Genomic DNA, 18416 nt, shown 5'->3' on the forward strand with positions numbered 1-18416 from the left:
ATAGAAAGTCACTGTTAAAAACGTAATTTACGGATGTTTTATTTTTAAATGAATCTTTGCAATTGATCACAAATTGATTAAATCCATCATATTTAAACATACGAGCCCATTGAGATTTAGCATCTCTATTGAAAGAGAGTTGTTACATTATAAGGAAAAAAACATTGCTGTAATTGATTTGCGTATGCACTTTTTCATAGTTTTATTTGGACTAAGACATTGCACAATGATTTACCCTTTCTATTGAAATACAATGGTCGATTCTTACCTATTATATTCCAATTGTGCTTTTGACATTTACGCACAGAGCGAAGGATCCGACATTTCCAGTTCCACCATCTCATGCATCTGGCCACATTTCACTCGGCAACATTCCAGAAGCCAGCATTAACATCAAGGGTGGTGCCAATATTTGCCAAGTACGGAGTTCCCCGATTTCAAAGAACAGGGGGAGCAGGTGGCATGGGTGCGACGGCCCCTTCTTTCTCAGCGATGTTTAGTCAAACAGATACTGCAATTCGGAGGAAGAAGATGCTGTAGCCAAGAGGATGGGACAATTAGGCAGGCTCACGTGACACACAGAAGGGAAAAATGCTTATTACTGTTTAGCAGTTTAATAAATATGTTCAGGTTAATGAAGGCACGTGGATAGAGTACGTGAACATGTTTTTAACATTAAGAAAACCGAAATCGGTACCATAACCATAGGCCGAATCTCTATCCTTCACATGGTTACAAGAAGATCGCTGTCACAATCCTCCAACTACAACATCTTCTAACGGAGCGACACATTTTGAATTTTTTTCAAAAGTGGATTGAATAAAAGAAATTCGACAACAGATAAAAGTGCAGGTAAAGTTTGATTGAATGGCAAAATAAGTCAATTGGTTCCTGCACACCTGTCCCATAATCACCCATAAGTTCAGTGAGTGGCGGGGGTAAATTATTTCCCCCCCCCCACCCAAGTTAGTCAGGATGTGGTCAACAGCCCCACTGCCTCCTGCGTGCCACCGTCCGTGTGCCACCGTCCATGTCAAAGACTTTGGCCTGAGATGGACGAAGGTCCCATTTTCACACAGCCAAGACACAGTGTACTTCCTTCATCTGCACGATAAACGAGGCGTTCGCTCTGTGCCTAAAGCTGCCAAACGATGAGCCCTGGCATCTTGGCATGTTGGTCAAATTAAGTCCTGCCACCAAATTTCGATTGTTTTTTACTCGTTCTTTTTTTTTCTGCTGCAGTCATTCTGTGCTGCAGCCGAAACCATCGAGCTTACTACACACGCGCAAGAACTCAACCTCACTTTGGGTTGGGGGAGCCTGGGATTCAAACGCAGGATACCTCAGTGGTTGGTCCTAAGTGCTCCGACATCAGCGTCTCACGAGGCACAACCCTGAGCCACTTCTCGTGTTGATGTTTTACAAGTGTAGGAGGCAGAATGAGGTTTTGCAGTCAAATCTCAGAACTGAATCAATTCTGGAACAAAGTATTTTAATGTTTACACGCTCGGTGAAGGCAATGGGGGGAGGGAGGGGGGTCTGCTCTTAACTTTATCAACGTGGCCATTGATGAGCTACTAATGCCCTCTGCACAATGAGTGCCCAATGAAGGGCGGAATGAAATGCAAAACGCAATGGATTCCATGGATTGAATATCATTTGAGTCCAATCAAGGGGCATTATTATTGTCATCAATTGGCTGCTTATGCCTGTTAAGGGATACCTATGCAAACATTTAATCATTGAGGGACTTGAAAACTACGTGTCAGATTACCAGAAGTTATTCAGGAGAGACTCATGGCCTCATCTGATCCAATGGGAATTGGGAGGCTTCCAGTGTTAACATACGCACGGATCATGGCGAGCGACGTTTAGCAATGGGTTCACATTGCGCGAACCACCCACAAAACCTGCAGCTTTTACACAATTTGGCAAACTTGTGGAATAAAACACGATGCACTTCTCACGCCAGCCAATTCGATATCGTTCAGCGTTATATATAATAATTACGTGCGCAAGGCTGCATTGTCCAGATTGTATGATATATATATAAGAATGTATTCTTATTTCATATTCACAGGACAATGTGTCCTTTGTATTGTTACAAAAAGATTTTGCTTCGATCAACGCAAGATGTGCACCGTCGTTCAGCTGGAAATAAACATCAACCCACCACGATCCGAATTAAAAAGTGGCCCCAAGGTTTCAGAATTCGAGTGTTTAAAATTCAAATTATGAAGGTGGGGCTCATGTCAATTTGAGACTGCAGTGCTGTAAATGTTTTCAATGGTTTAAAACCCCACGTCACCATGCGCTAAGGCGACAAAGCAAACACACTTTTGAGGTCACGCTTGCCGGCCGCAGTTCTAGTTTTGCAGTTGAGATTTCCATTTCCACAGCGTATTACACGTGCTAAACACAATAACAATGTTTCCCGTAAAGAAGATGTTAAAATACCATGTGACATCATTTGCAAGGGTAGACCACGTGTCCATGTTAGAGCCCAGAGCTCAACAATTGAAATTACATTAAAATTACAAAAATTAAGTTTACAAATGAGAAAAGATATACTCTTATCAATGGGCTTTCGCCTTGTTTTAAGGGTAAATGGTTTTAAAATGTTGGTCCCAAGTGGTTTTTAGGCAGAGATATTAATATTTCCATGCCAGACATACAAAGCTCATATGTTATATATATTTCATAGAGATGTGCATATCTCACACTACACTTTTCATTCGTAAAAATAACCACACTTGTGAACAATTAAAAGACTTGGGCAAAGACGGTGGAACCCAACCACATACCCTTGTAAATGAAATCACAGGCTCCTAAACCTTTGCCGTGCTGTGGGTGGAAATCCCATCAAATGGCTGCAGGAATCATGACCATGCGCGTACTATCCAGCCACTCTGAACACAATCGATCTCACACAGAGACGTAGGTGGGGGATGGATGTTCGTAGACACGTTGTAAAACACCACAACAGGGAGAACTGGCCATCCTTGAGGATTCTAATCCACCGATACGCAGTTGCTCACCCAGTGTGTACACGTTGTGACGGGCACGTGAACCACAAACCCAACTTTTCCCACAGCAAGACCCCCAGTGCTAAGAGGTCATACCCACACACTACTTCAGTGTCGCAAAATCAATGGCTTTAGCTATATTGGGTACAGATGGCGCAAGCCTGAAACACTCTTAAATCTACAGCAATGCCTAGGTTCGATACGAATGCCTTGTTAAACTGGGCTCCACAAGCTGATGTATTTGCAGGTTGAGCAGAATCAGAATATTTATTTATACTGTCGGAATCCAATGAGCTTATAAAACTATTTTTTGTAGACGTCCAGCAGAGCATCAGAACCGGCCACTATGTTGTCCGATGAAAACTTGAACGGTGGCACACCACCGCAGTGTACGCTACTCGATGGGATATCTTGCCATCCAGAGAAAGTAATGCCCAGCCCAAAGCCATGGAAGAAGCGTGTCACGACTACATGGGGAAGATGTGGGGGGGGGGGGGGGTTGCCACAAGGTTGTTTGAAATTTTCTAAAAATGGAAAAAAAAAATATTTATGAAAATTACATTTTGTAAAATTAGACCCAAAAATCGCCCCAATGGTTCCGATTTTGTCGACACCTTTGAAAACGTTTGTGCATCATATGATGTATCAATGATGTGATTGGCTTAAGATTACAGCCACACCAACCAGCACGGTGAAGCATGATCAAATCAGCCCCATGACTGAGACACCGCATGGGCAGGCTTTCATCCAGGAGTGGATTGACAAAGGGCTGAAAATTACATTTTCCGGGAGCGGTCATCTGTATACCACGAGCAACCTGCAATGTTTTCATAGGTGAACAACAAAGTGGGCACCCAATACTGCTCATTGAAATCTCGATGCTACCAAACAGCTACAATGCAGCCTTGTGTAACTAGGCATTCTTATATCTTCAGAACGTTAGGCTACATGCGTCCCCCGTAAGCATATCCCTTGCCAAACACACTGCTGGGTTTTTTCGTCCGAAAAACTTGGAATTTCTAATTCGGGGTATTTTATTTTCTCAATAAACCACACACATGCAATCCAGATCTCATTTGTGGAGAGGTCGCAGGCTCACGAATGCCTGCTTGTGGCCAGATAATAAGATTTCTCACAATCTTAAAATTTAATTCAGTTCCAATTTAATTTTAAAAATACATCTCTTACACGGGCTGTTTTTCACTGATGTGTTTTGTAGACCACCGTCTGGTCTGCCATGGCTGCTGTATGTTCTGTAACTCCCGGCTTTTACATCCATGTTATGTAGTAAGAAAGTGAGCTTTTGGACACTGTGAACAAATATTCTTAACGCCTTTAAACTGTAATGCACATACTTTCCTCTCGAAGCCTAGCACTGCGCTTTAACCTGGGTTCACACTTCAGCCATTAGTTGACCAATGAGGTTGCATGCAACCGAATCATGTAGACGTCTATGCAATCCAGTCGTGAGCACTTGTGCAATTGGTTCCTGACAGCAGAGACTGCTTTCAAGCAGTCTGAAGCTGTGTATTTCATCGTACGCTGCACATTTGGAACTTCTTGATGTTACAATCCTGTAAAAATGTCCTTTTTGCTCAATCGCTTTGCTCAGATGTGGACAAAACGTTTGCAGGCGATAGAGTCGTGCAATTTCAACATCGATTTGTTCGCACAACCTATGGCTTGAGGTGTGCACTCCTTTTTTAGACTGCCTCTTGGGGTTGGGTTGGGGTAGATGGGCTGGAGATGTCTGTATAACCTCCCAGCAAGTATCTCAAGACACCAGGCCTTCACAAAACACAGAAGCCAGACAGAGATGGGGAACACCGGCCAGCCTGCCACGGTAAATCACACATCAGATGTAAACCAAACAAAGAAATGTAATCGTAAAATCTCAAGTGGCACTGATAAACCAGTCTCAACTACTGAATTCAGGTAGACAGCAAACATCTTAATAGCTGGCTAGCCAAATCATGAGCCAGCGAGATTATCAACCGGCCAATCAGACAGCAAGCAGGTGGTTAGCTAACCAACCAGTCAGCCAAACAATCCAGACAAGCTTCCAACTGCCAAACCAACCAGCGATCCAACGAGTGAACGAGCCAAAGCCAGCACATGCAGCCAGCCGGGGAACAATCCAACCTGCCAAGTTCAAGAGGCAATCCATCCATCCCAAGCCCGAGCGCGAACGACAACTCCGTAAGGTTGCTCCGTCATCTTCTGCTGCCGACCACAAACACTTTAATATAAGCCACTCAAGCCAAGTGTGCACAGGCACCACTAATCGTACACATACAGGCACACCTCCTTAACGACTTCGCATGACTGTACCTTTCCAAACGAGCACAAACACAACTCTCTCAACGACCCAGCTTGGAGCATACTTTCTGAATGCATTATCCAAAAAAACCCACTTATTCTGATGCTATCCTGAACACCCCCTTCCCCCCGTCCCATTGACGCAAATCCATTGAAGCTAGCCACCCGGACAGATGTCTATGTGAACACAGCTATCGAAAAAAACCTCTCCACCTGAACCACTAGTTTGCTATGCCACTCCTCCACGAAATCACATTTTGCTACGAGCCTATTCTCAACACGGCTACTTTTGAACGCACCTTCATGTGAACAGATCGTGCTGTGACTATCTCTCCTCGTTAAAACATCTCCCCATAACACTAGTGTCAGCACACCTAGCTATGAGCACACCACCTTTATGAGAACAAACCTATGAATACCATCTATGCGAACACACCTCTCAATACTAGCCTGAGCACACCTAACTATGGACACACCATCATGTCAATATATCATCAAGACACCTCCGTATGAACACCCGTTCAACCAGACTCCCCACGACGATGTCAACAGTTGCTGCGTTCTGAAATAATAGTGCCCACCGTCCATCCAAGGCTTGCCCTACTAGCTCAATACAGGCCAACGTGAACGTTTATCACGCAACAATACTGCTCACATCGTGTCCCCCGCATTACCCCCCCCCCCCCCACGATGGGAAAGGCTTCATGGGATAAATCCCACGAGATTTCTGGAAGCCGCCTACTTCCACCGAGTCCCGAGACAGCCTCATCCTTGGTTTCCAACCGCAACACTACCCACAACCCTACTCCACCAACACCACGAATGGGCATTTCATCCTGATTATTGTCGAAAAAGATTAACCGTGTTCATGAACACACGCGCGCGCACGCACACACTCACACGGCAGGTCAAAATAATCGTATCCTTATGCTCAAAATGGCTAAAAGAGATGCTCATCTCGAGTGGGAGACCTGAGCTAGAAGTGTCAATTACACATTAATATGGTAGGGGACAAGTTTTTTTTTTCCTAATATATATGTACGAGATGGGCACAAAATTCTGCTGGTCAGAGTAAAGTGTGGTGCCGATGTATAGCGCCAATCCCTGTTATCACAAGTGTATAAAATCTGCAGATATCCGCCCAGCGGATTTTTTTTTCTTAACCAATAAAAATTTGCATGATTGTTGTTGTTGTTGAAAATGAATGCACGCGACTCCACGTTGACGTGCATGGGGGAGGGGGGAGTGTGTAACACCCCATCCGGGTGTGTACATAGATAGTCGGGGGGGGGGCATGCCTGTGTCACAATGTGCATGCGGCTGCAGTGTCGACCTGAATGTACCCTGAATGTGCAGAAAGGGTGGGGTGGGGGGAGGAATATCTGCCAACATATGTGTTGGTCTCGGGTGTAATGCACGTCAAGGTCTGCGGGTACGTGTCTTGCACACGTCAGCATGCGTGCAATTCTAATGAAACACCGGTGTATGCCTTTGTTTTTTTAAAGAACAACCCGCTGTGTTTCAGTAGATAATGAGCGTACACAATATTTAGCATGTAAATAAAATGTGAAACCTAAAGATTATAACACCGGCAAACAGAAATTCGGTATTCCGCATTCTGATCACGTCAAGATTTATGGTTTTGCAAAGTTTGCAATTCCATGCCCATCCCCTACATAAACATGCACATATACAAAAGTAGGTAACCACACACACTTATGTATACACACAAATATAGAAATGGTATGTATATATATACCAACATATGTAGAGAATATGCCGCATATATATACGGGTATATACTGCTGTAGAAAAGGGACAAATCCAATTTTGAATTGGGAGACGATAAAAACCACAGCGCCCAGTGCACGTGTTTCAATATACAGGGACTCCTCGATTTAAGAACGAGTTAGGTTCCAGAGGTCTGTTCGTAAGTCGATTTGTTCGTAAGTCCAACTTTACTCCTGTCGATTCCAAACATGTTGTACGGCGTGTACACTATACACGGGGCATGGCTTTAAAAGTTGTATAATCTCCTCTAGACGTAAATGCCACTGGTTCTTCATGTTCTGCAGATGCCACCACCGCCATCTATTGCGCAGCGGTTAAACTTACGACTCTCAGTCCGAACAGGCAACTGGACATACGGACAGGTTTGTCCGTATCTCTGAAAGCTCATAAGTCAAATGTTCGTAAGTAGAGGAGTCCCTGCATCGAACTAAAGTATCATCACAAGGAGGCAGCGTAAAAGGAACAGGAAATGCCCACGTTGCCCAAGATTTTGAGAACGTAACACATTGCTCTCCAAGTCTGTTATTGTTAGCAATTCATAATGTGGCCAAAAACCTCAAGGGAATTACATGGTCAAGATGAAATAAAATCCTCGAAACATGGGAATCCTGCAAGATGTTGCAGATTTCCTGGGTACGATCCAAACACACACATGTCTCTCGTACAAATTTAACCCTCACCTCTCGTGACCCGTGGATAAGCTCGGCTGTACAGGGCCAAATGCGAAAGAGCAACGGGAGGATTCATCCCCTTTCTAACATTTTCGAAAAAATGATACAGTATACATAGCACGCGCGCACACACACACACGCATTAATACATTACATGTATATGCATATACTCCCGACATCTAACATCATGAATAATAAAATATACGTAATGTAAAATGGCATTAACTTCACGTTGTATTATTCTCGCTAATGCAGCATTATCTTAAAATCATGCCTAATATCCCAAGAAATATATTCTATATGTGCACACTACAAACTGTACATTACAATGAGCAGAGCTGAGCCTGGGAGACGAGTGGCGTGGCCAACACAGGGACTTTCACACGAAGCAAGGAGAAAACGCGCGTGTGTGAGTGAGTCTCAGTGCACAAGGGGGGGGGGGGGTTTCCACCTTTTTGGTTGACCAAAGCCAGAACCCACAAGGTGCAAGCTGCGCAAACACAGGTCCAGCTGCGTAGCACGGTTGACGACGTACGGCGAGAAAGAAGTTCTCACACACATGTACGAGGCACTGCGGCCAGCAATGCAATTTGGTTAGAGACGCATTATCAGACCCATCATGCCGGTGCCGCATCAAATCTGCAAGGGTCGAGATTGTGAACTGGCCAGATTCAAAACCAGAGAGATGGAAACTATTGTGCACCGATCACTCAAACCTGTAAGAGTTTTGAAAAAATTATTTTCAATTCCAGTTTTTTATATAAAACTTTTCTTTCTAAACACCGGGGCAAACAATGACATCTACCTTCACCTTTCTGAACAACGGATACAGTAGTAAGCATGAAACGATTCACACTTGGCCCCCTCTCTCTCTCCATACCACTTCAATTGTATGACTTGTGGAGGCATCATCAAAAAGGTCTTGGCTTCACAAAAGAAAATTCATTATCTTGTACTGTCCATGTCTTTTGTACTGTCGTTTGTATCATTTCATTTGTACCGCGTCTACATTGTCTCCATTGCAGTTTGTATATTAATACTACAAACAAGAAAGAACAATCGAGACCTTGCCAAAGCACTAAAGCAGACCGCCCGTCTCCGTGGTTCCATCGTTACGGTTTGTACGGTACTATTAATCTCATTTACAAAATCTGAACTGTCTGTTGTCATTTTAAACTTGTGGCTTATTTGTTCTATTAGCTATAAATGAAACTTGGATGAACTGCGGGCTACGAATCGAACGTAAAAAATATCCCAAAATGCACAAGTCAATGCACGTATCGCAAACTTAAGAATTCGAATCGACGAATCTATGAAATGTTACATCCATTCCAGGAGCCTACTTCCCCAATTGTGCCACCCCCTCACCGCAAAACAATTTTCCTTTATCCTCACATATCTCTTCCCCTGACAGCAGGCCAGACAGAACCCCAGACAGACGGCCATAGAGAGAACCCGAGCAAGACAATGGGCATAAAAGGACACTCCCCCTATACACCAAGTGAAAGAGGACGACACACAATCCTGGCACAAACACTACGTCTAACACACGACCCTCCCAGATGCCAGGCGAAACAATGCAGCCCTCCGAGACACCAGGTCTAAAGGGAATCTTCTCGAAACACAAGGCCAGACGAGCAGTCACAGTACACGAGGCCACACATTGACCCCCATCTCACTGGACATCAGGCCAACTCAGGTCCTATGGAACACCAGGCCAGACATCATGCACGTTTACAAGGACACACACGGCCACAATGGGTTTTCCTCGAGCCACTTAGAAAGGGGACTTCTAAGACACCAAAGACAGAGCAGCCTGTCCTAGACATGCACACTGCAGGAACTGTGGTTGGCAGGCTGGCAAGTAGAATCGCAGAGCAGCAGCAGCACTCCATCCATTAGACACAGGACACAGTGTTACAGCAAGACAAATAACTATTTATATATAATATATAGTGTGTGTGTATATATAAGGCACTGGGACTGAACATTAACTCCACCTCTTGAGTGAGAAGGTGAGAGTGAGGAGGAGAAAAGGGAACGAGTAGGGAGGGGGTTGGAGAGACGCGAGTGCAATGGGGGGTTGGGGGGGGGTTGCGTGGAGAGGGGGGGTGGGCAATTTTCCCCACCGCCCCTGCATTCAACAGTTGCCCCCGGTCAAAACATTTGCAAGGACCCCCCCCCGCCCACCCCAAAACCCCCCACAACTCCATTCTCCCCTCACCACTATAAGTGCGCTTTTGCATTCCGCGCAAGTGAGCTAAAACGAGCTAACACGGGTTTACACAACTGCGTACACAAAACCAACGCATTACGACCATACCCAAGCTATGATTCTGCAACACCAGTATATATACTAGGTCATGTTTTTTCTTCCAAAAATCAAAAAACAGCACGCACGCACACACACGCGGACGCATATAATAACGTCAATAATGATAAACCAAACGGCACTATTTTTGTGTAAGAGTGTACGCGCACTCGTACACACACTTCAAGCATAATAAACATGATCGGATCGCCTACAAAAAAATGCACGGCACACCACCACCAAAAACACACCGGTAAAACCTAGAGCCGACACAGTGACACCGAGTAATACACGATTAGCACACCACACCGGGTGACGACAAACACATACACACGCGAGGGCTTCATAAAAACCAGCCCCGTGTAAAACTTAATTACAATTAAGATTTAGTTAATTAGTAAAACGATCACGTGAAGACAATAGTAAAAGTTTTAAAAAACGTAACAAATAAAATACAGGCCACAATCGCTGGCCTCCGCAGCTCCCACACGCATAGTAACTAGCCCACAGCACAACTGGACATGTTAACACAGAACGGTCGGCTCCAGCCATGATTAAGCATAACCTCTGCAACCTCTAACACCTAAGCAAAAACTTCGGACTCCTAAATGCTATACGAATACATTTCAGCCTCTTTAATTATTGACGTCTACACCTTAAGGCCTATAAAGCAGCTCTAAGTTTTTGTTAAATCTTTACTGTATAGCCACCCGTACTGAAAACTTTAAATGTATAACGTCCAAACTTAACACCGGTCCTGTAACCCCAAGCTTACCTGACTATGCTCACAGCCGACACAAACAGAACTGGCCTTCGTTATTTTATGCAACACGCGCGTAAAGTACAGGGGAGGGGGGTCGGCCAGGGGATCGATGACTCTCTTAAAATTCTCTACCCGGGTCGGGTGTCACATGTACAACTCGGTTTCATATAGCGTCGAAATACAAAAAAGGGGGTCGCAATCCGTACGCTGCACCCAATTGCGCGCGGGCGCGCATCGCGGGAAGGCACCGCTGGCCGAGTGAAATCAGCTCACGCGCCATTCCGATCGGCGACGCCCACCATGCCTTACCACACTTTAGTCTATTGCCTGTCACGTAGTCTCGATGCATGTAACAAATGCCTATTGCTCTCTTACCACCACATGGGTCGCTTAATACGTACATACATACAAACACGCACGCACTCACTCACACACGCAGACAAACACTTACAGCAGTTAAGTTGTTCTTCCAGACACACACTGCGTGCAATAGAGAACAAAACGGCACGTAACGTCTAACATGATAGAACGTGTACTTTGAGTATTGAGAAGGGTATGGTTGGACCAACCCCCCAAACACTTAATCAACGGAGAGTTTTGTTGAACATTTTTGAAATTAAAAACTAGTAAAAGCCATTAGGTTTTAAATAACAATTATCACCAATACAGAGTAAATCCATCAACGCTCTTTAAAGTAAAAGGAAGTCACCAATCAAAACAGAATTTCAGTATCTACACGAGCATAGACAGTGGACACACAACAAAACATCCCTTTACAGCCTAAGTAGACCTTGGAACGAGTGCTATGAGGGAGGTTCTATTGAGGCCAGCATGGCATATAAATCGGTGGTGTTGGTGGTGTTCAGAACCACACATCCGCTTATAATAGTTCCCAGAGTGCTGGTGTTGGCCAATATACACTGGCTGATTCAATTATGTTTAAGCGGACCAATTGTAGACCAGGGTTAGGTATCGCACCCTTTGTCGTTCCCCCGCACCTCCGATTAGCACGGTCGGCTACGTACGGTGCGAAAGAAGTTCAACATACATACACACATGCACACAAGCAACAGACAATAGTAACGACACACACTCAAAACACAATCAACCTCCCTAAACTTTAAAAAACACAAATACCGCACACACTTGACACACAAATTCGTAACGGAACAGCGAAGTACAAAGCATTGCCATGGCACTGCTTTAAGAAGGCCAACCATGGCAAGTTAGCTTCGATATAAAAACAAACAAAAATTTGTTCAAGCACATACAATACACACCACATCTAGAGATAAATGTGTATTTTGACGCTATAAAAAATTGTATTGCATACATAGAGTTCTGCATTTTTGTCATTGTTATAAAATTTTTGTCGTTAAATGCTTACTCTGATGAAAAAGATAAAAATGCAGTCTTGAATGGGGTTGCATTAATGATCAAATTTGTTCAATACAATTTTCATTCACGACAGAAAGTGCACATTGGCAGCGGCTTGCACGTTGAGTGTGAAAAATTATTTTCACTTTTCACGAAATTACAAAGTTCGTGAAAGCACGACTCATAAGTCAATATTGTAAAATATCAGCTCGTAAAACGTTGCATTACGTTTAAAAGTACATACATGATTAAAACCTGTTAAAGTCAGAGTTGAAAATACATATTTCTTATTTGAATTCCCCCAAAAATATTTTCTTGGGAGAAACATTTGGTAAATATTACTGCGTGGCCTTAAGGTCAATGCGTCCACAAAGGTTACTTTTTTTTTAAACCAAAACAGAGCCCAGTTCCATTCTTTGGCAGTTTCTTAGGGAGCATTACTCAGAAGCTCTGCTGTAAACCTATTCGTACCAAGTGGGCACTGGGTGCTACTGCAATAGTGTAAATAAAAAATGTGAAAAACACCCTCTGGTAATCACGAGCCACGGCTACAAAGCAGGAAAATTAAATTAATGGAAAAGGTCTCTCATGGGCCTTAATAAGTTATATTAAAATACATATCTTTTGACAATGCAGAACTCTAGGTAAACAAATGTACATTCCCAGATGTAAACCTCATTCTGTATCACGGAGGAACAGATCATTCAATCCTAGTTGAATGTTGAATTTCGATGGGATCCAGCATCTTCGTACCCCGACCCCTACCCCCCTCCCCCCTCCCCACAAACCTCCGTAATAAAAATTCGGAGACGCCACTCGCTCAGCCCCACAAGATCATCACATGTAGGTGAACGTGCCGATCTTGCCGGGGCTGAGCGGGTAGCCCGTGTAGATTGCCGAGCCCTGCGATGCGCCTAGGTACGGGGCCCTCACTGGCAAAGCGGCAAAGTGCGGCGAGGGCAGAACGCGGTGACCGATGGCCACCAGGGCCCCCGGGAAACCACCGCCAGGGCCAGCGCAGCCACGACCCTGGGGGGGTGCAGCAGGGCCCCCGGCGGAAGGATGCGGGGGCCCCACCAGGTGGGCCGCGTAGGTGTAGAGGTGCGTCTGTGCGGGCGGCGGCGGGGGAGGTGCTGCCAGGTGGGTGTGCAGCGCGTGCGGGGGGCTCGCGTGCGGGAAGCAGTAGGGAGCGATGTACGCCTGCTGGCGACGGGCGCTTATGCCCGACGGGGGCTAAGAAGGAACACACACGCACATGTACGTACACAGTCAAATACACGGGGACAGAGATAAGCATTAACAACAGCAGCAGCAGCAACGAGAGCCACCATTCACAACAGCACCTTGTGCCAAGTTTGGTGTACTATGTATTTCACAATTAAAAACTAAAGCAAGGATGCAAAAAACACACACGCACGCACAGCCATGCGCAAGAACAAAGCTCATTATGCATTGGACAAGAGTCCAGGGTTCCCCGAGCCACCAGGGAACTTCTCTTTGTTACAGCTCTCACCTGGCTGAGGTTCAAGGGCTGCTGCTGGTGCTGATTGTGGCTTCCCCGGTGAGGAAGGCCATGCTGCCCAGCCCCCGGCAAACCTAACCTGACTCCCCGGCCCCCAACACCACATGCATCTGTTGGCACGCACACACACACACACATATACAATGACACCCAATTTAGTCTTAGACTAAGGCGCTTCAAATGTATCTTTTGGCAGGCAACATAATAAAATAAGCGTGTTCTGGTGAGCCACGCGATGTCATGTCAGGTGTATAGATGTTATCACTTAACACGGCACCATGATGTCACAACATCTGTGCATGTGACCAATCATCTGGATCGCTTATCTACAGATGACTGTTTCATCTCTGACTCTTGGTGTTATCTTTCATCTCACTCATCATAATCTCTTTACGTGTAGGCGAGCTAAGACCGATCATAGCTCGGTGGGTCCATTCCGGGAGCTCTCACGAGCCACATCTTAGAAGCGGGTCACCACTTGAAGAAGGTTGGGGGCAAGTGCTGTTGGCAAGGCACTATTACAAATAGCCCAGTTGGATACCAAGCATGAGCCAAACGCAACATGCGTCGGCCAAGCTTGTCTCCGCGGAAGTGGTGCTGATGCACAGCACCGACTGCGCACTTTACGTAACACAGAGCTGTATAACTTATTAGCCATGCGAGAGGACATCAGGACAGTAAAACGTGTTTGCAAGGCAGACCTGGGATGCAAAGTTCATACGTAACATGAATGTCAATTCAGAAAAAAAGAAAACAATCTTCCTCGGCATAGAAAATAATTTCACGATAAAACATTAACTGCTTGAAAACAATCGGTATAATCCTATTGATGTATTGGAAGAGGTTTGTAATTGCATTTATAACTTGAGAACTTACACGCCAAAAGAATGGCATACAATTACTATTTTTACACTGAGTTTGTTCTTTGAAAGGGCAAATGTAACCTCACCTGGAAAATGGGCACATTTAATATGGAGTGATGGTGGAATAACATAAACAATTGTAATCGGTCATTCCGTCAATAATGTTTTGAAAAACAAACGTCTTTCATTATTTCAACAATAGAATGATGATTGTTTGTAATTAATTTCCTCGTTTAAGCTAACATAAGCTAACCAGCAATTCCATTTTATTGACGATACATTTCACATTTTAGATTTGGGCGATGATGACATCACACAAAGGCCCCCTTTACTCTTGCAAATAACGTCACAATGATCTCTTTCATCCACTTCACACCCTACGGGTGATTGTAGATATTGAACCGTTTTTTTCTTTGACAGGTAAGGCCCACTGAGATATAAATCTCTTTTTTCGAAGCGACCTGGCGACAAATGATAGCTCAGCGAAGTGAATTATCGCGAGGAAATATATCACAGCCAAATAATCTCAACGCATTTTGATTACAAATGTGGAGGGAAAACCCGAGGGCACGCGATCACGGGGAGAGAGAAGATGCAAAATTCCAAATATACCAGGCGAGGTAGTTAACAGCTCACCACCCTGGCGCCTGTACATGGTGCAGCACCGTACGTACCGAGAGTGATCTTGTCTGTGTGCTGGTGCTGCAGGGGTTGCACCATGGCTGAGGGGGGCGCTAGCTTCCTGTACCCCCAGTCCCCTGCGGGCGACGGACGGCCAGCGGGTGATGGGGAGCCACTCTCGGGGGAGTCGCACACCGTCACACAGCCGATAGGGGTCTGCTGGTGGCCGTTGGCTTGGCTGCAGACAGATTAAAGGGAACGAGTGCACAACACACGTGTCCACGCCATGAGTACAAGTGCATTGACAAAGATCCCCTTACAGACTGTTGGGGCAAGTGCTGTTAGCGTGCACCTATGAAGGCTGTCATGGCACACAAGGGGGTGGTGGTCTCCAGCACCAGTGACGATGTTTACACATTGTGCCAGGTACTCAATTGAGACCGAGTCGACATAGGGGAGAAGCCCAGGACCAGTTCAGGTATTCATCACTGGTGTTGGCCGTGAGCGGGAATCGAACAACTGTACGTTTAAACAACAACAGCTCAGGCGCTGGTCCGACAGCCCGCACCTGCACGTGCGCTCCTCCCTTTCCGTGTCCGTGTCGCTGCTGATGGTGATGACGCTGGTGCTGGGGCTGGGCGTGTCCGTGATGACGATGGTGTGGGCGCCCCGGTGGGCCCCGGGCGGGGCGCACCACACTGCGCCAGAGCTGCTGCCCTGGGACGGGGGGCTCCCGCGCACCACCGTGCAGTGCGGGAGGAGCGCGGTGGCGGAGGATCCCGAGGGGGCCAGAGGGGGCGTCGGCGGGGAGCAGTTCTCCTTGTTGCTTCGCTTGTGCTCCCCCCCGGTTTGGCTGCAGGCAGCACTGCGCACGCGCAGAACGCAGAGTGCAGAACGGAAGGCACGTGAACGCAGAAACGCAATACGATTTTACTTCGTGTCTCAAGAAGCAATGTTAAAGTTGCACACAGGGCTTGGGAATCTATCGGCCGTGGGCTCTATCCGATCCACAACTTCATGTCACCCAGTCTTGCCGCCACACGACACGCTAGTTTGAAACAGCCCGCAAATGGTATTTGTCTGTCAATGCATCTTAGCCGCACTAATTGGGTAACAGAGGGGAATATTTCTGACCTGACAAACTCGTGTTTGTAATTTTAGCATGCTCAGGTCACTTCCGTCACTGCCAGGGCCTTGTGTTAGTAAATGAAAGTGCGAATTAGCCACGGGAAAGAAAATGTTCCCCAGCAGCCCTGTTTATAGATAAGCAGTCAGTCATAGTCAGAGAAAACGAGGTCCTATTCTTCTCTTCCTAAACACACATGGACGTGTGTCGGTGCAGCTGAGTGCAACCTGTACGTATATTCAGTACGTTGTCCACGTGCACACACGTGTGCACGTGTAACAGTACATGTCAACTTTTCAGGGAGAGAGTTCTTGCATGCTTGCTTTTCACGCACTTGTAGACACCTGCTTGCTATTGCGTGCACCTGTGTATGTGTACCTGTGCGGTTCTGCATGTGCTACCTGTAAGTAAGGTACATGTTAACGTATACAAATGCTAGTGTACTTGCATATACATATGCTGAATATCGGGCGTACAAGCTTGTGTACATTCACGTGTGTGCACTCACCGGCAAGACTTGGGCTTATGCTTGCGTGTGCCGTGAACCAGCGATGGGGGCTGCTGGTGCTGCTGGTGGTGGTGCTGCTGTTGGTGCCGCTGTTGCTGGTGCTGATGCTGCTGCTGTTGGTGCTGATGCTGCTGCTGCTGTTGGTGCTGATGCTGCTGCTGCTGCTGGTGTTGATGCTGCTGCTGTTGCTGCTGCATCACGTGTGGCCCTGCCACGCCCCCGACCGCCACACCGAGGGGGGGTCCTCCAGGGAGCGTGACGCGCCCTGCCAGGATCGGTGGCTGCTGCACCAGCGCCCCGTACGACGCGCGGTGCGGGTGAGGTGCCCTGTACAGAACATGCAGCAGTAGGAAGTCAAGTTGAGACTGGAAGTGTGTTTACTTGCCGAATGCAACAATATTTCTTGCCAGCCAATTTGCCTTTCATAATTTGGATGCTGTTTTTTTCCCTCCTGAGAAATCTCCTATTTGATAACCAGTCTCTCCCACTGAAAGGCAATGGGTGAATGATTGGCTAATCATAGTCTTGTGGTCAAGCAATACGACCACAATATCTGGAAGTACATCGTTTTGAAAATATATTGTTTTTTGGTTGCTTGAAACAAAACTTTACAACATTGATACGAGTGAAAATACAGCAAGTTTGCAACCAGTAGGATCAGATTAGATTAGAACTCTAGAGATCAAGTTAGCCTCATTTGCAAGAGTGAACCGAGGTATCTGGCTGCAGCAGGAGCAAAACACAATTATCAAATAAAAGTGACCTCACATTCGTCAATAGTACTGCCTTATTAAAAGGGAAAAAGAGATCAATATTAAGTATTCTTTATACGTAATATAGTATAATATTACACGTGATGAATAACGCAGACACTCAGTGATACAAGAAGCAGAAAGGATAAATATAAATTCAACGAAATAAGAAATAAAAGACAGAATTCCAAGATAGAGCTAAGAATCTAGAGACAATGACCACTCTATTAAGTATCTACTCTACAGCTTTTTAACATGAAATTATTTTTAGATAACAGCTTCAAAAGCGGATGTAGGATAGGCTGCACTTGGGAATGTTTAAAATGAAATTTCTTTCTGCAATAAAAAATGTGCTACAAATTGAGTGTTTTACAACTTTATAGCCTATTTAGGTTTTTACACTAATCTGGAGCATTGAACTCTTGCTGCCCAGTGATACATGTAGAGATAAATATGACGCAAGCGCCCAAGCAGCGGGCTAAGGGAATGCGATGATATGCGGCCGTTAGGGGTCACTGTTGTCTGTGTTGAAAGTTCCCCTCCGCAGGTGCAAAGAAAGAAATGCTGTGAATGATGACCGACGCATGCGCCAAAGCGACATTCAGAAAAAAAAAATGCAAACCGCTTTGTGGAAAGTGAGCAGTAATGTATATAAGGAATGGCTAACACTGTCGAAAAATGTGGATTTCCATCACTGCAGCAAGACAATTTCTCATGGAGATGAGAAGTTTCCAATGACTGCTTCTGCAAAGGGACACCAACATTC

At 45.6% G+C, this 18416-nt stretch overlaps 1 protein-coding gene across 1 annotated transcript in view; it reads right to left on the minus strand.

Annotated features, from left to right (window-relative positions):
* Positions 1 to 951: 951 nt before the first annotated feature.
* Positions 952 to 18416, minus strand: part of LOC144932453 (homeodomain-interacting protein kinase 2-like) — a 42508-nt gene continuing 25043 nt past the window's right edge. Inside the window, exons 13-17 of the mRNA XM_078856522.1 lie at positions 16899 to 17225; positions 15833 to 16129; positions 15318 to 15502; positions 13772 to 13890; positions 952 to 13491 (exon numbers count right to left, since the gene is read on the minus strand). Coding sequence (XP_078712648.1) covers positions 13096 to 13491; positions 13772 to 13890; positions 15318 to 15502; positions 15833 to 16129; positions 16899 to 17225 — 1324 coding nt within the window. The 3' untranslated portion in view covers positions 952 to 13095. The remainder of the gene's footprint in view (positions 13492 to 13771; positions 13891 to 15317; positions 15503 to 15832; positions 16130 to 16898; positions 17226 to 18416) is intronic.

The sequence above is a fragment of the Lampetra fluviatilis genome, chromosome 5 (genome assembly GCF_964198595.1).
Source record: "Lampetra fluviatilis chromosome 5, kcLamFluv1.1, whole genome shotgun sequence".
Lineage (NCBI taxonomy): Eukaryota > Metazoa > Chordata > Hyperoartia > Petromyzontiformes > Petromyzontidae > Lampetra > Lampetra fluviatilis.